Source organism: Ictidomys tridecemlineatus, chromosome 6, assembly GCF_052094955.1.
Source record: "Ictidomys tridecemlineatus isolate mIctTri1 chromosome 6, mIctTri1.hap1, whole genome shotgun sequence".
In the NCBI taxonomy this organism is placed as follows: Eukaryota; Metazoa; Chordata; class Mammalia; order Rodentia; family Sciuridae; genus Ictidomys; species Ictidomys tridecemlineatus.
Genome location: NC_135482.1, coordinates 3,678,465 through 3,694,533, shown reverse-complemented (window position 1 = coordinate 3,694,533; position 16,069 = coordinate 3,678,465). Strand labels below are relative to the sequence as shown.

General features: G+C 58.3%; 1 protein-coding gene across 5 annotated transcripts in view; it reads right to left on the bottom strand.

The window, feature by feature from the left end:
- Kiaa0930 (KIAA0930 ortholog) overlaps nt 1–16,069 on the bottom strand; it is a 54,182-nt gene that overhangs the window by 28,071 nt on the left and 10,042 nt on the right. For all 5 annotated transcript variants that reach the window (XR_013440157.1, XR_013440156.1, XM_078052554.1 and 2 more), the window contains exon 2: nt 2,394–2,542. Coding sequence is in view for 3 of the 5 variants with exons in the window: in XM_078052554.1 (XP_077908680.1) it covers nt 2,394–2,542 (149 nt within the window). In the remaining 2 variants the exon portion in view is untranslated. The remainder of the gene's footprint in view (nt 1–2,393; nt 2,543–16,069) is intronic.

Here is a 16,069-nt window from a genome sequence, read left to right as displayed (position 1 = left end):
AAGGCAGGCTCCTTCCTGTCCCTGAGTTGTGGTTTTCCTGGGAGTGGGTTTAAGATAATCTGTACTCCAGGATTGCTGAGGGCATCAATGGGAGTGACAGTGGCACACTGTGTGGGCCACCAGCAGAGTAGGCCACAGTGGCCCAGTGCTCATCACTGCCAGGGATAAAATGGCCACCAGGAGTATTTCATCCAGGGGTGGTGTAAACAGAGTGTAGGGAATCCAGGACAGACCGGGACAGGCTGGGCCAGGATCCCTAACGTGTCCCTGCAGCAGTGCACAGATCCCAGCATCCTGTGCCCACCCACACTGTAGCACTGGCTCTGCCCATCCACCCTCCTCCACTAGCCCATATGGTTACCATGACAACCGGGTACCAACAGGATAGGGAGGAGTGGGAAGGGGTGGGAGCTGGCTCCATGCTTGCTGCAGAAGACTCTGGGTGCGCAGGCGCAGCAAACAAAGCTGGTCTGCAGTTAGTTCTCCATGGGGCGGGGCTCCGTGCTTGTGCTCCCAGCCCGCCCCCTGCAGGCCGTCCTCTGCACTGCAGCCTGGTGAGCTATAAAAAGTGCCCTGTGTAGAGGGATTCTGGGCAGGTCTTGGCCCTCCACATACTGCACCAAATGCTACCCGGAAAGGCACTATGTTAATGCCATGTTACACATGTCACACACTGTCACACCCTGGGTCACAGGTACCTGGAACCCCCTTCCCATAATACAGGTGCTAGTCCTTCCCCTTGGGGTGTCCACAGTACACAGCTTTCCTCGCTATCCTGTGGGCAGATGTTACTTTCCTTTGCGGCCCCCACTGGCCCTCTGTTCTCCCCACCATCAGAGCACTGGTGACTCTGTACACACTGGCCATGATGTCTGCCTGTTCCATAAGACAGGGGGCTTCCTAAGGACAGTGGCCAGCTCTGGGTCACTTCTATGCTGCAATGCTGGGGCAAAGGGCACTTGCACATGGCTCACCGTGGTGCACAGTGCTCCTGTGGGACTCAACCCCCCCACATCTTCAAGAGCATCTGCAGGCAGCCCTGCCCCTCCTGTTCCAAACCCGTCAGTCCTGGGCCCAGGCTGCTCTTCCCCGAGGAGGGCTCACATCTCTCACTTCTCTATGTGCCATCTCTGCCAACCCTCTCTCCCCTCACCAGGCCTCCCCAGGGCACACAGACTGACCTCCCCTCTGCCTCCTGACCACAGCTGCCACCTCTCTGAAACGGAAGACAAGAATGCCTCCCAGGGCCCTGGCCTCTCCACAGCCTCTGGCCACAGTAGCCTTTGCCTTGAGGAAAAGACCAACATTTCACAAAAAGAATGTTTTGCAACCTGACTCCAGCAGACAGCAACAGGCTGGAGGGCTAGGGATAGAGGCTGGGCCCAGAGCTTTTCTACCCCAGCTACTCCCTGCTGGGCAGACAAGGACGTCCACCTCCTAAGTGTGGCTATGGGAGAGAAGGTCCCATCCCCCAGCCATGCTGAGGCTGGAGCAGGGAGCGCCCACAGCAAGAGTCATCCTCATGAGGAAGAGCCAGACACCAGCTGAGTCCTGCCAAGGGCATCTCAGTGGTCAGTCACATCACCCAAGCCTTCTAGCCACCCAGGGGTGCATGACAGCAGGGCCCCACCCTTATGGAAGAAGACCCTGAGCCAAGAGGGGACTAGACGTGTCACCTAACAATTAGGGGGCTACGCTGGTCTAGGCAGCTGGCTTAGACTGCCTGCCAGAAGGACAGGTGAGGTGGCTGGACTGAGAGGTCCCACAACCAACACCTGCTGGATGGCCCCACCAACCAGGCCTCCTCCTCACCCCCCACCACTGAAACTGCTCTGCCAGGCCTCTACACCCTCCCTGTCCCAGTCCCATCACTGGCCATGCCACCTCTCCAGGCCCTTCCCCACTTGGCTCTTCTGCTTCTCTGGCCAGTATTCTCCTGCTGGTCCCTCCAAGGCCAGCCTGGCAGGAAGGCACGTCAGTTCCTTTGCCCTGGCTCCTAGGCCTGTCCACTGGCCAGTCCTGCACATATTCAGGCTCTCAGAGCAGATGTGAGGCTGGCAAGGGCTGCGACTGGCTGCCTGGGCAGCGAGCGTTGGCTCAGCAGTGGGCCCGGCTCCACAGCCCCCTCTGGCCTGCCCGATGTCCACCCTGCCAGGCTGCGAGCGCCTGTGTCCCGACTACAGACACGCGGGCCACCCTGCCCACAGTGGGTAGGCCCAGGACACTGGGCTCAGGCCTTGGCACTGCCATTTGTTCCCTCGCAGTGAGAGGCTGGGCACTCCTCAAAGCTGCAGTGGTGCGGACATCGCTGCCTCAGCCGTCCTGCCACCGTGACTGCCCCAGCCCCGACAGGCGTCCTTCCGGCCTGCACGGGCCTCCCACGGGTCACCCACCTTCCTGCCCTCGCCGCCCTCGCTGCCGGCGTAGGCCAGCTTCCTGCGCACGTAGAAGAGCATGTCGTCCTGCCGCGGGGCCCACTTCTCCATGAAGTAGGTGGAGAACATCCAGGTCCAGAAGACGATTCGGTCATCCTTGAAGCACCCTGCAGGGGGAGGCCAGAGCCGTGAGCGGCCGCCTGCTGACCCACTGCCCCACACCCGCCCGCGCGCCCGCCAGGCACCCGAGAGGCTGGGGCGCCCCCCGGAGGCCGGCTCCCGCGGCTCCTTGTCCCCCACAACGGATCCACCGCGTGAGTCAGACTGCAGCTGGGCAGCGGCCCCAGGGAGCCTGGAGGACCGAGTCGGGCTCTGGAGGCGGCATCAGGCATCACCACTGCCACCACCGCTGCTGCGGCGTCCCCACCTCCACTCGCCTGAGCTGCTGCGGCAATTCCCACAGAGAATCCTACTTAAAGGGACAGCCGCCCTTTGCCAGCTGCTTCCCAGGCAAACAGGAGCCCTGCGCAGGCTGCTTATTTAATTCTTGCACGGACTTCATTACAGAGGGTATTTCTTTTTGATAAATATTTGTCATCTTTTTTTGACAAGAAGAAAAAGCCCACAGGTTTTGGTAGGAGAACTGGGTCACCATTCCAATGCGGCCACATCATTATGTGACAGTGGGCAGGTGGCTCAGCCCCTGAGCTAGGTGAACTAGACGGTGGGTGGAAGAGCCCTTCCTGGAATAGCAGGCCTGACAAGGTGGGCTTCCTCCCTCCTGGTCAGAACCAACACACCCCCTGGAGCCCTCTTCACCACTGGTGCGCTAGCTGTTGCTGTCCCCTCCCACCCCAGTGCCACTCTGATCTAGGCCTAGTACTGTGCTGCTGGAAGGACCCAGTCCCTGCTCTGACATGGAGAACCTAAGGGCCAGTGGGACCGTCTCCCAGCCTCACTGGCTGTCACTGGCATGAGCAGGGCCTGCCCAGGTCCCACCTCCCGAGGGTCAGCCATGATGCTAAGACCCCAGCAGAGAGCCCCAGCCACACCACCAGCCAGAGAACCAGGGCTCAAGACTAGCCCTGGCGTGGCCAGCTCCCACACCCTGCCTGGCCTGGCCTGGCCTCCAGACACAGGAGCAGCAAGTAGGAGGGTAAAGGCAGACTCCCTCAGGGAGGGGTCCAGGTCAGTGAGCCTCATCAGCCTCAGGAGCACAGGCCAGGAGACCCCACAGCACAGACAGCTGCCCAGGCTCAAAAGGACCAGGTAGAACCAATGCCCATGACATCTCACCCCTTTGAATTCCTGCCCCACTTTCCCGACATGCAACACACAGTCCACACCACCAGAGCCCTGCAAAATTAGGCAAAGGCAGGATAGCTGTTCCTGGACTAACCTCTGGCCCTTTAAACACAGGCTGGGTCTTTTTTTCTTTCTGTATTACAGATTGAGCCCAGGTGCTCTGCCAATGAGCTACACACCCCTGGCCTTTTTCTTGCTAATTAGCTGGGGCTAAGGGTGTAGCTCAGTGGTAGAGCGCCTCTGTGTTCAACCCTTAGTAGCCACTCCCAAAATTATGAAGGTGGCACCCAGGTTCACAGAGCTGGAGACAGATCTGCCAGGTGCCACACTCAGACTCCTGGGAAATCTCGGTGCTCAGCAACCTGTTGAACCTGAGACGGATCCAAAACGCACTCAGCAGGCAGCTGCAGCCCCAGGGGTGCAGGCAGGATTGGCAGGATCAGGGGAGTCTGGGCCCTGGCACCTCCTGCTGCTGGTGGCTCTCCAGGAACCTCCAAGCCCAGCAGGATCCAGCAGGTCCCATCCCTGCTTCAGCCAATCTCCTTGGGCTCCAGGAATCAGACAGCTGAAGCAGGCCACCTGCCTGTGGGGACTCCCAGCAGGGTGGCTGGGCACACACAGGGTTCTGGAGCACAGGGCCTGGTCCACCCACCAGGGACTACACCCTGGGTCAGCAGGCCACAGTGCTGTGTGCCAGGCCCCATGCTGGTCCTGCCCATAAGCACCCCTGCAGCACACGTCCCAGCAGCCGTGAGACCATCGGAAAGTCCAGCAGGCGACACTCCTTGCCAACACCTCGTGTAACCCAGGCTCCGATTCTACCCCGTGGCCAGGCTGCCCCCTGCGGCCGTTTGAACTTTACTTGAAGACTCTCTCCTGCCTTCTCCCTAGGACCTTCCCATCAAATCAGGAAAAAGTCCAGAGTCCTTCCTAAGCACTCCATGTCGGCCCCCTGGGCCACCTCTCCCTGGCCAAGCTGGCTGCCCACAGCGCCGTACACACTCCCTTTAGGGCCAGGATACAAGCTCCTCCTCCTCCTCCAGCCCCTCCCCATCCCTCCAGGTTTGGCTTAGATGTCACCTAAGATGTTTAACAGAGACCCCCGTCCCCCGTTAAACATGTCCACAGGGACCCCCTATCTTGCTTTGCTGCCATCAGAGCCTTATCACGACCTGGCATTCCACACCCATGCACTGACACGAAGGTGTTCCCAGAGGAGGAACTTGGTTACTATTAGATCTCAGGACCCAGATCAGCACCATGCACACAGCAAGCATTCAATAAATGCAGGTTGAATACATGCAGTACCCAACCAGACCAGAGAAGAGCTCGGGCCATGGGCTACAGCCCTTTCATCCTCAGGGTTTCTGACTTGTGAGCTTCCAAAGAAGCCCCGATTCTCACACAGGTGCCAGGGCTGAGCCCCGCTTCTCTGCCCTTCTGGGCTCGGGAGTTGCAGCACCCGCTGTGCTGAAGGTGCAGGCCCATGTCACAGTCCACTACCTTCCCTCTGCTGCCGCCGCGGGCCAGGAGAGCCCGAGCCAACGAGCTCCGGGAACCCAGGGCTGCGGGCGGGGGACGCAGCTCAGCATGGCCAGCACTGTTCTGTCTAGTGCCAGCAGGGAAGACCAGCAGGAAGACCAGCCTGCCAGGGACACACAGGCCTCCACTGCCCAGCAACTAGTCCCCTGGGTCCAGCCCCAGGGGTGCCCTCCAGTAGGGAGCCTCCTAGTCTCCAGAACCCACTGTCCTGTCTACCTGCATGCAGCAGCTTTCTCATTGCTGTGACCCAAAGACCTGACAAGGTCAATTTTAAGGATGAAAAGTTTTAAGGTTCATGGTTTCAGAGGCTCAGTCCACAGACAGCTCCATTCTTTGGGGTATGAGGTGGGGCAGGACATCATGGCGCAAATGTGTGGCTGAGGAAAGCAGCTGGGAAGGTGGCACCCAGGAGCAGTCCGCTCACAGAATATAAACCCCCAGGCACCTTCTGGGGGACCCACCTCCTCCAGCCAGCCCCTGCCTACAGTCCCCACCCAGCTAATCCCTGTCAGGGGCCAACGCACTAGAGGCTCAGGCTCTGCCGCTTCACCTCTGTGCCTCTGGCATCTCCACCCCCAGAATCGACACCATGGCACCTGGCTGGAGGGAACGCCACCTTGGAATCCAGGGGATGGACTCCTGGAGCAGATGCAGCCCTTGAAGCTGAGACAGACTTACTCAGGCAGCACCACGGACAGCTGCGCTCCACGTGGCAGGCTCTGGGCTGGGGTCCTCAGGGGCTGTGTCCCACAACAGAGCCTCTAGCACTGAATGAGCACACAGGACCCTGCTCCTGGGGGCAATACTGGGCAGGCTCCAGTAGCCTCTGGTCACTATGCCATCACCAGTGACCACTCATGGCCTCAAGGCAGGTTTCTGTCCAAAGGCCTTTTATTCCACACTGAGCTCATTCCTCAACTGAACGCAGCCTGAAGGAAGCTCACTGAACACACCTCTGTGACGCATGGCCTGGCCCTCCTGTGCTGGGCCAGGCAATATCTGGGCACTGCACTGGGCAGCACCATGAGTCACCCACAAAAAGCAGGAGGTGAGTCCCACGGCACCACATGGGCCCACAGACTCAGATCTACAGGCAGGACACAGGTCTCCTCCTGCACCCTTCGCCGGGAACCAGTGTGCAGGGGACACATTTTCCAAATGTCCACCACTAACCACAAAAGTGTGCCCAGTACTGATTTGGGGTTAGAGATGACTTCAGCAAAGGGGCGAATTCACAAACACAGAGTCCATGAGCCACGAGTACTGGCTGCATCAGGACTGACCCTGCCAGCTCCAGCTGGGAACACCAGCCCAGCCGTGCCCCCCACCCCAGCCAGGGGCCTATCCGAGTCGCTCGCTGGATCACAGACCTGCAGGCCCCCCACCGACCAACAGCTCAAGGAGGAGTGGGCGAGGCTCACAGCGGGACGTGCTGCCAGGCCTCCCTCATCTGGGGTGCTCTCTGCTGGTGCTGTCTCATCCTGCAGGACACTGAGCCGGGGACAGGGAGCCCAGCTGCTCAGCAGGACTGGTGTGAGGAAGGCAGAGCAGTGGCTGGCAGGACTCCTGTCAATCACTGCACCCTCGAGGCAACATTATGGGGAGGCCCTGGGCCCAATAGAAACCCGGTCTTCATTCCAGAGATAAAGCAACCTGGGGATGGAGGGACTCGGGGGAGATTCAGAGCTGGGACCTGAAGTGTGGCAGACATGTGCTTCCCAGGCCCACACACGGCACTGCAGACTGAACGGCTGGGAAGGCAGCCCAGGCCCCCCCACTGAGCCCCCGCCCTGCCCTCCCAACACAACACATGGGGGTGGCTCACAGTGGGCCTCTCAGGCCAGCCAGGAGGACACCCGCCTTGTCCATGGGTGCTGTGGGGGCCACTTCCCGCAGAATGCCAAGCAAGCACCAATCATGTCCCATAGAGAGACCCCTCAAGTGCACCTGACCAGAAAGGGACCTCTGCACCTCTCAGGGCTTTTCACAATGTAGCGCAGGCTGCAGAGGCTCCAGGAGCGAGAACAGACTTGGCCCACACTGCTGACCCAGCACCGCCAGCAAGCCTCCAGGGAGAGCGGGGAGAGCGGGGAGAGCGCAGGAGGGGCTGGGCAGAGCACGGGCCGGTGAGCGCTCCTGGACAGACAACCACTCCGTGGCTATGATAACCACTGGGCTGCTTTCTACCAGCTGGACCCTTTGGAAAACCCGAGGACTGGGTCTGAGGAGCATTGCTTGAGACCTCTCCCAGGCCCATCTGGACCACTAACCCACGAGGTTCCAGCCGGCTGTGCTAAGGCCATCAGAAAGGACGGCCGTGTATTCAGGGGGGAAAAACGCACCACACTCTGCTGGAGGACACTGAAGCAGCAGCCACCAGGAGTCCCCGAGAGAGCGATTCCATCGGGTCTCGGACCGTCCAGAGCCACACACACACTTTCAGAGCCTCAGAAACTTGCGAATTCTTTTTAACTGGCAAATTCTAGTTGATGATACCAACCCCAAAGATAACACACACTCTCTCTCAGGTACGACTACACATTAATATCCCGGATCTCAGGATATCAACATAAAGACTACATACAGGGGCTGGGGTTGTGGCGCAGCAGAACAGCGCTCGCTTGGCACGAGCAAGGCCCTGGGTTCGATCCTCAGCACCACAAAAAAATAAAGGTATTGTGTCCAACTACAACTAAAAAATAAATATTTTTTAAAAAATTTTTACATACAGTACTAAACAGAGTCCAGAAATCTATTAAAATATATGCTAATGGCCAAACAGGATTTAGTCAGTAATACAAAGATGGCCCAATATTAGGAAAAGTATTAAATATATTTATATCTATTTATGACTCAAAAGAGAAATAACACACGATCATCTCACAGAGGCTGGGCCAAGACCACTCAATGAAACTCAATACCCATTGTTGATTTTTAAAAAATAGTCTGCTGGGCGTGGTGCACACCTGTGATCCCAGCAACCCGAGCGGCTGAGGCAGAAGGAGCACAAGTTCAAGGCCAGCCTGGACAAGTTAGCAAAGCCCTGCCTCAAAATAAAATAAAAAGCTGGGGACAGAGCTCGGTGGGAAGGCCCTTGTCTAACATGCGCAAGGCCTTGGGTTCCATCCCCAATATCACAAGTAAAAATACTAAGTAATAATTTAAAAATTTTAAAAATAGCCTCCATAAAATCTGTTTATTTCTATAAACAGATTTTACTTCCTTAAACTGATATATCTTAACTTCCAGAGTTAGAAACAAATTGATCATCACAGTCCACTGTTATCAGCATTGTTCTGAAGATGCTGGACATTACCATCAGGCGACAAAAACGTACTGAGAACAGCAGCAACTGGGGGGAAAAGCCACGTCACTATGGACGGTGTGACGGGTGAGCACCTGCCCTGGAGGACACAGCGGGGGAAGCTGAAAGACCAGCTGACCACGGGAGCACCAGCACCAGGCGCAGCGTCGCCAGCACACGCAGGGAACAGAGCGCCAGAGCCAACTCTCCTGGTGGAGGGGGACGGGGGCTTCTGTTCTTCAGAATCTAAAACAGAAGGACCTGAACAGATGAAAAGGCCCACCTCATTCTCAGCGGGGAACCCTCAAGTCACAGGGGAGCAACTCTGTCTAATTTGATCTGTTCATTTAACACGCCGAGAGAAGGGCTGGTCTGGTTTGGTTTTGCGGCGCTGGGAATGGAACCTGGGCCTCGCACACACTAGGCAGGCGCTCTACCCGAGAGACACGCAGACAGTGTTCAAAGCCAGTACAGCCAGGAGAATCCAGGAGAGTTCTGGGGGGCTTCTCTGACAGCCAGGCTGTTACCCCAGCAACTCGCGGGCTGAGGCAGGGGGATCGCAGGCTCGAAGCCAGCCTCAACAACTTAGCAAGACCCTGTCTCAAAGTAGAAAATAAAAAAGGGGAGAACGGGCCGGAGAGCTGTGGAGGAGGGGCTGGAGGCAGAGGCAGCCTTGCACCTGGAGCTGGTGCTCCGTTTCCAGCCTCAGGCGGTGAGGTTGCCGGTAAGTTCCCCCTCCTCTAAGTCTTACAGGTGAGTCCTGCCACTTGCAACTTCAAGAACCCTCACACATTTGAGGCTCACCCCAGATCCTCCCCTGGCTTCTGTCTCTGATATCAGACGCTGACCCCAGCTCCGGCAGAAACCTTCCGGTCGCCATTCTCTTGGGCAGATTTGCCAATTCACAGACCGTCCGTTTCTGCCACTGCTTTTCGCCCGTGGAACCCTCAGACCCGGCAAGCTGTATGGCTTCACTGATTCTGTTTTCAAACATGATCCAAGCACGGCGCCAAAATGACACATCTCCACCCTGCCATTACACCTGCCCCACTGTGAGAACGAGACCCAGGCCTCAGCTCGGCCTCCCCACTCGCTCCAGGCTGTGCACACAATCACCACCTTCTGAAACCTCCCCCTCTGAATCGTCACCACACGGCATCCGGCTTCTGGCCTTTCCCGTGGGACTTGTCAGCATCTAACACAAGAGGCATTCCACCCCTTTCTTCTGAACAGGAGTCCCCAGCCTTTCCTGCAAGATCCAAACAGAAAACACCTTAGGCTCTGCAGGCACACGGTCCTATCGCAACTACAAAGTCAGCCACGTGACACATAAAGGACTGCAGGCAGTCCCAGCTCCTCAGAAGGGAGACACCAGGCCAGCCTGGACGACTCCTTGAGATTCTGTCTCTCAAAATGAAAAGCCCTGGGGACAGAGCTCACTGGTAAAATGCTCTGGGGTCAGTGCCCATACCACAAAGGAAAAAAGGGCAAGAGCTGAGACTGTCCTGGGCCACAGTGCCAAGACCTGCCACCTAGGCCAGGGCCTCGGAACGCCCGGCTGGACCTGTGGCGCGGGCCTCGGTGTTTTTCCCCGTGGGCTGTTGCGCTCACTGCTGTGGGCTCAGTTCCTACCACAGGGTCTTCAGGAAACAGTAAATGTTCCTAACCCGAAGTAGCACACAAGACGGGCTGAGGGACGGAGGAAAGCACGGTGGCCAGCACACGAGTGGATGGATCCGGGCAGGACACAGCACAGCTTCTCAGGAAGCCAAGATCAAAACTTTCAACAGGAAAGGAAAAAAGAGAAAACATGAATTTTTAATTTTTTCAGAGAAGGAAAAGCCTTTCGAAGTAGAACACAAAAGAATGGCAAATTAAAAATATGGCAAATAAAAAATAAAATTACAAATATGCAACAACAAACACACCATTATTATGCACCAATAAAAATATGAAAAAGAAAAAAAAAGAACAATAAACCAAACTACATAAAAACTAGTCCCTACAGGGGAAGAAGACACATGTACCTCCACACGCCTCGGCACAGCAAGCAAAAACCAACCCCACGCTGGCAGAGAAGTGGCTCCTGAACAAGGGCCACCCTTAACACAATCGGAGTTCTGTGCACTGCATAAGAAAACAGTGGACACTGGCCTTCACAACATGAAAAGCAGCTCACCTTCACACAGACACGTGAACTGCACCCTGTGTCGTCTACCTGTCGGATCTGCAAAGACAAGACTGCCTGACAGGTCTCAAGTAGGACCAGGGACATCCTGTCCTGCAATGGGGACATTCACTGGTAAAACATCTATGGGGACAGTGGGCACACATCAGATGCTCAGGGCTGGCTGACACTCAGTGGTGGAGCCCTTGCCCAGGGTGCATGAGGCCCTAGCTTCATGCCAGCCCACCCACCCCCTGCCCTCACACACAAGAAAGTGGGGCAGACCAATATTAGAGGCCTTTAAAGAAAATGACATAAGCGCAAGTGATGCACCAGGCAGGCCTGGAAGGTGGGACTGGAGGCTGGAGAGAGCTGGGGCAGCCTGCGGGCACCTCGGGCCCCTGCAGGTCTGGCTGCTGCTAGGGCCGATACAGTCCTGACACCATGTCCTGACCGGCAAACTGGTGGTCACAGTGGTCCCCGACTCTGGAGCAGCCCAGAGTTTAAATCAGCTGATACCCCAAAGCCCCCCCAACCCAGGGTAGCATTTCAGGCATCCTTAGCATCATTGCTGCCTGTGGAGACAGAACCAGGGAGACAGGAGACTTGGTTTTCTTATTTTGAGTTTTCTTACACCTTTTGAATTCTGTGCCTTGGCACATTTACCTATTCCAAAGGTAACCAAAAGATCAAGCTGTTAGCTGCATCTAATAACCATGTAGCTAACTGGAAAACTGCTTGGGCAGTGGTGGCAATGCATGGAACTGAGACTGAGCGGGGCGTGTCATAGGCCCCGTGGTTCATGTGAGTGGCAGGCCCACCTCTCTCCTGGTTCCAGATAACCTGCAGCACAGACTCACACCTTCCCTGTGCAGACGCCATGCCAAACTTCCTTCTTGGTCCCACAGGTCTACACTGCAGAAGTGGGAGGCCGCCTGGGGACACAGTGGCTCCAGCTGGACCCTGAGCCCAGCACTCCCACAGCTGCTGGCAGGGTTAGGGCTAGGGTGAGGGTGAGGAGGCCGGGCAGAAGCTCTGTCCTCCCAGAACTCCCCTGGAGCATGTTCACCACTAAGCGGTGCAGCCAGAGCAGGAGGCCAGCGGCTCCAGGAGCGAAGCTCAGCAGAGACGCAAATGCAGGACAGGGACAGGTCAGCATTCAAGGTCCACCTGCAGGAATGCCAGACCAGGAGAGGATAGGACAAAAAGCCCCGGAGCAAGGACGTGTAAGAACCAGAGCTGGAGGAACTCGAAGACCTCTTGGCGAGGTCTGTGGCTTGGGGAACCTGAGAGGTCTGGTGCGGTGTCTCTGTTGTGGCCTGCAAACGCCTGGGTGAAGGGCCCCTGGGAGTGCACGTGCCTGGCTGCAGACTGTCCAACTCTGGCCACTCCCAAGGTGGGGAGTCAGCTGATCTCTGGGGACGAGTGCAAGGCAGAACTTCCCCACGCTGCCACGGCCGAGCAGGATGAATAGGCCTCTGTGGCCCCTCAATGAGCCCTTCATCAGCTGTGCCTCTCCTGCTCAGGGACCCCTCCCTCCCTGTGGCACAAAAGACAAAGGAGCTGCCCACAGAGGGGCCAGGCTGGCTTGCTGAGGCCTTTGGAGGAAGAACTGGTCAGTCGGGTCCCCATGTGAGCAATCCCGAGGGCCTGGCCCAAGGGCTTTCAATGACGCAAGGAGGCAGACAGGCCTCAAAACCCTGCCTGCGGACAACTAATAATAATAATAAAATTAAAACCCCCAGGTCTGCTGAGGCTGAAGCCAGCCTGGGTCCCTCCTCCCCGACCAAATGCCCAGCAGGCCTCTGTCTGGCACAGCCTTTGGGGGTCAGCTGACACTGGCAGGAGCCTTCCCACCACCCACCCCATGCCAGGCTTCTCTAAGCAACTGTGCCCTGCAAGTGTGCCATCGGCTCCCTGTCCCCAAGCATCTGCTCCCTTGTGAGCGCCCACCCAGGGCTTCCTTGCCCCTTGTGACCTTCACTCCTCTGAGGAGGAAGCAGGCCCAGGCTTGAGTCCCCTGTGTGATGACAGGCCCAGCCCATAACCTGCAGCTGCCCTCCAACCTGTCCGTCAGGGTCCTTTCAGCTTGCTGAACAGGGTGTCCTGGTCCCCAGCACAGGGAAGCCTGCAACAGGAAGCCAGCGGATGTGGAACAAAGTTGGGACTGTAGGTTCAGGGCACTTGGGAAGCCTGACTCACTGCGGCAGGTGAGCAGCAGCCTCACTCTCAACTCCGGTGCAGCACTGTGACCGCCCTGCTGACCCATTCCCCACTGACCCACTCCACTGCTAAGAAAACCCAGCTGGAGGCCAGGCTGCCCAGCGAGTCCCCAAGGACCTCAAGATCCCTTTCAGGCGGCAGGGCTTCTACCAGGGCAGTCATGGGCAGTCACCAGTCACAGTGTCCACAGAGTGGACTCTGTACTCCCTCCTTAGTAGCAGTGCCTGCAAAACCTCCTGGACACTCAGCACCACCCTGCACCCGCCACCTGGCTGCCCAGCCGGCCCGCAGCCCGCTCAGCCTTTCCTGAGCACAGCTCCTGGGTCGGGTCGGCAGCTCCACATCCTCCTCCCAACCACGAGCTCACCACCACTGCAGCCAGATCCAAACTGCTAACTGCTGCCTCTCGGATATGGCAAGTGGCTGGCTCTGAGACTGACAAGCTGCCACATGCTCTCCTGAGTCTGCCTTGGGCTGACACTGACACTCAGAGGCACCTGTCCCAGACAGAGGGCAGCAGCAAGAGCCCTGGCGGGCAGACACGTGCTCACAGCTCCCTAACTGCCGACCAGTTGGCACTGTTCCCTTCCTCCAGGCACTACGTGGCCCGCGGGAGTCACCCGCCCAGGAAGCCCAGAGCCCACATCTGCAGCCAGCTACCAGGCAGCCCAGGTAGCACAGAGGGCAGGGGGCACCCAGGCCCAGGAGCTCTGCACCTGCTGGGGAGCGCACCCACCTCCTGCACTCACCAGCTCTGGGCTAGAGCCAGGCTGGTCCACATGGCCATGAGCCCTCGTCACGTCCACACGTGCCCTACGCTAGCTCCTGCAGGTTCCCAGCTCCAGCTAACACGTACAGGGCACTCCCCGTGGGCTCAGATGCAAAGCTGAGGACGTGCCTCCAGATTGAGGGGTAAGAGCCCAGGGCGCCTACACAGACCCCAAGAACCCAAGGGACCCTTCAGCTGTCCTACTTCGAGGTCATCTAGCCTACCCCCTCTTGGGCTCGACAGAGGCACGCAGTCCCACCTCAGCACCAGGTGGCCCTTCTCGAGCTAGCCCCTGGACCTCGGTGCCTTAGTCCCTGGCTCGATCCCCGAGCCCAGATCCTCTACCCCTCAGCCTCACTCCACAGCCTCCCCTGCTGGACACCAGGGGCTGGTCCTCCTGGTGCACTGGACCAAGACCGGCCACACAGCAGGAAGGGCGGCCACACCTCTTCCTGGAGAAATGCACCTGTCGAGTGCAAGCCAGGCCAAGGGAACTGGGTCCCACACCCACTGTTGCTGTGTTACCCCGAACCAGAGCTCCTCCCAAGTCTCACTGGCTCCGTGTGCCTGCAGGGTGACCCCCAACTCAGGGTGCCCACAGGAAGAGGTGTGGTGTGCTGCCCACGCACCTGGGCACGGGGAGGAGGCTCTGGGAAAGCGTTGGCTGTCTGGGGCTCAGGTGAGGATCCCGGCGCAGAGCCTCCCGCCACAGCCTGGAGGAAGGTGACCTCCGCGAGGGCCTGCTGCAGGGGGACTCCTGCTCCCCAGCCCCCTTCCTGGCACGGGGGCAGCCCTCTTCCCCTGGGTCTACAAGGCGGACCTGCGGACAGTGGGGCCCGAGGCGGAGCCACAGCTCTTCACAGAAGGGACAGCAGGTCTTAGCTCCATGCCGTGGGCCAGCGTCCTTCCTCCCCTCGTCTCCCTTGTCTCTGAACCTAGACACGCATGTGGCACTGACCACCTGAGCAACTGGCCCTGATTGCCAAGGGTGCTTTAAGCACGTGGCACCATTTTAAGCAGTTAAGCAGGTGTCCCTGAGCCCGGGCCGGAAGCAGTGACCCACGTCAACTGCTGACACTGACAGCGTTGGCATAAGAGGATACCCAGAGCTGGGGAAAGGGCCTCCCCCACAGGCCTGCTGTCACAGGCAGCTCCTGTGGTGCCCGCGGGCTCTAGGTCTGCCCCTCACTGCCTCCTGGGGAGAGAAAGAGCAGTGATCAGTTCTACTCAGCCCAGAGAGCTGCAGTGATTTCCCCAAAGTAGCACAGCAAATGAATTTCAGACCTTTCTCTTGCCCTGCTCAGGTGGGTCCTTGTGGGAAGGCCCCACTCAAGGGCCACCTCCCAAAGACTTGACCACTCTCCCCACTCAGCGGAGCCCCTCCACCAGCCCACCGCCTGGCATGCCCATGGCAGCTTCCTCTGCCCTGTGGGGCTGTCTTGGGCATCACCCACTCCACACAGGCCCACAGCCAGTACCAACCTGCCCTGAAGGGGAGCCCAGGTGGTGAGCAAGGGGTCCATGCCACACAAAACGGGCAGCAGGGATCCTGCAAAGAGGGCGGGAGCCAACTCCAGCGCATGTCAGGAAAAGGCCACAGGGACAGAGGAGGGCCCGCGAGGTGAGAGCGAGGTCCCCTGACAGGGCAAGGACGGCAACTTCAGACACGGGACAGCAGGGCAGGGGCCTCGGGAAGCCAAGAGCCGTGTCGCTGCGGCTCCGGCTGGAAGCGCCTTGGACTTTCTGCTGTGTGGGCATTCAGAGGTCACCGAAGGTGTGAACAACAGGGGTGACAGTCAAGAGCAGCCACTGTCTGGGGACCGCGCAGGTGGGGCTGGCCGTGGCTGGGCACAGGGGAGAGGAGGGCAGCAAGCCGGGGGCCGAGCAGTAAGTCACCTGGAGCAGGCTGAGTGGGAGGAACCAGTGGATACTTCAGGTGGGGACAGATGTCCAAAGCAGTTGGTGACAGGGTTCAGGACACACTATGGCCTCCCTCACCCTCTTCCCCTGAAGCAGGCACACAACTAGGAAAGATGCTCTGACCTTCCCTGAAGCAGGTCAAAGACCCTCACCCAAGAGGTGACTCCCTAAACCCAGAAGAAAGGAGCGTCCCTATCTTCACAGACACGGACAGAGAAGACCGGCCAGGCCCTGGGGAGAGCCGGCAGTTTAGCAGCATTAGAGCACACGGACCTCTTTATCCAAGCACAGTTCTCCGTGGCGGCCCGCCTCCCCACCACTCCTAGCAGTGAAAGTCACAGGGTCAAGCTGGGCGCAGTGGTGCACGCCTGCCGCCCCATATCCAGGAGGCTGATTGGGATTCCAAGTCCCAGGCCAGTCTCAGCAACAAAGTGATCCTGTCTCAAAATTTAAAAAGTAAACAA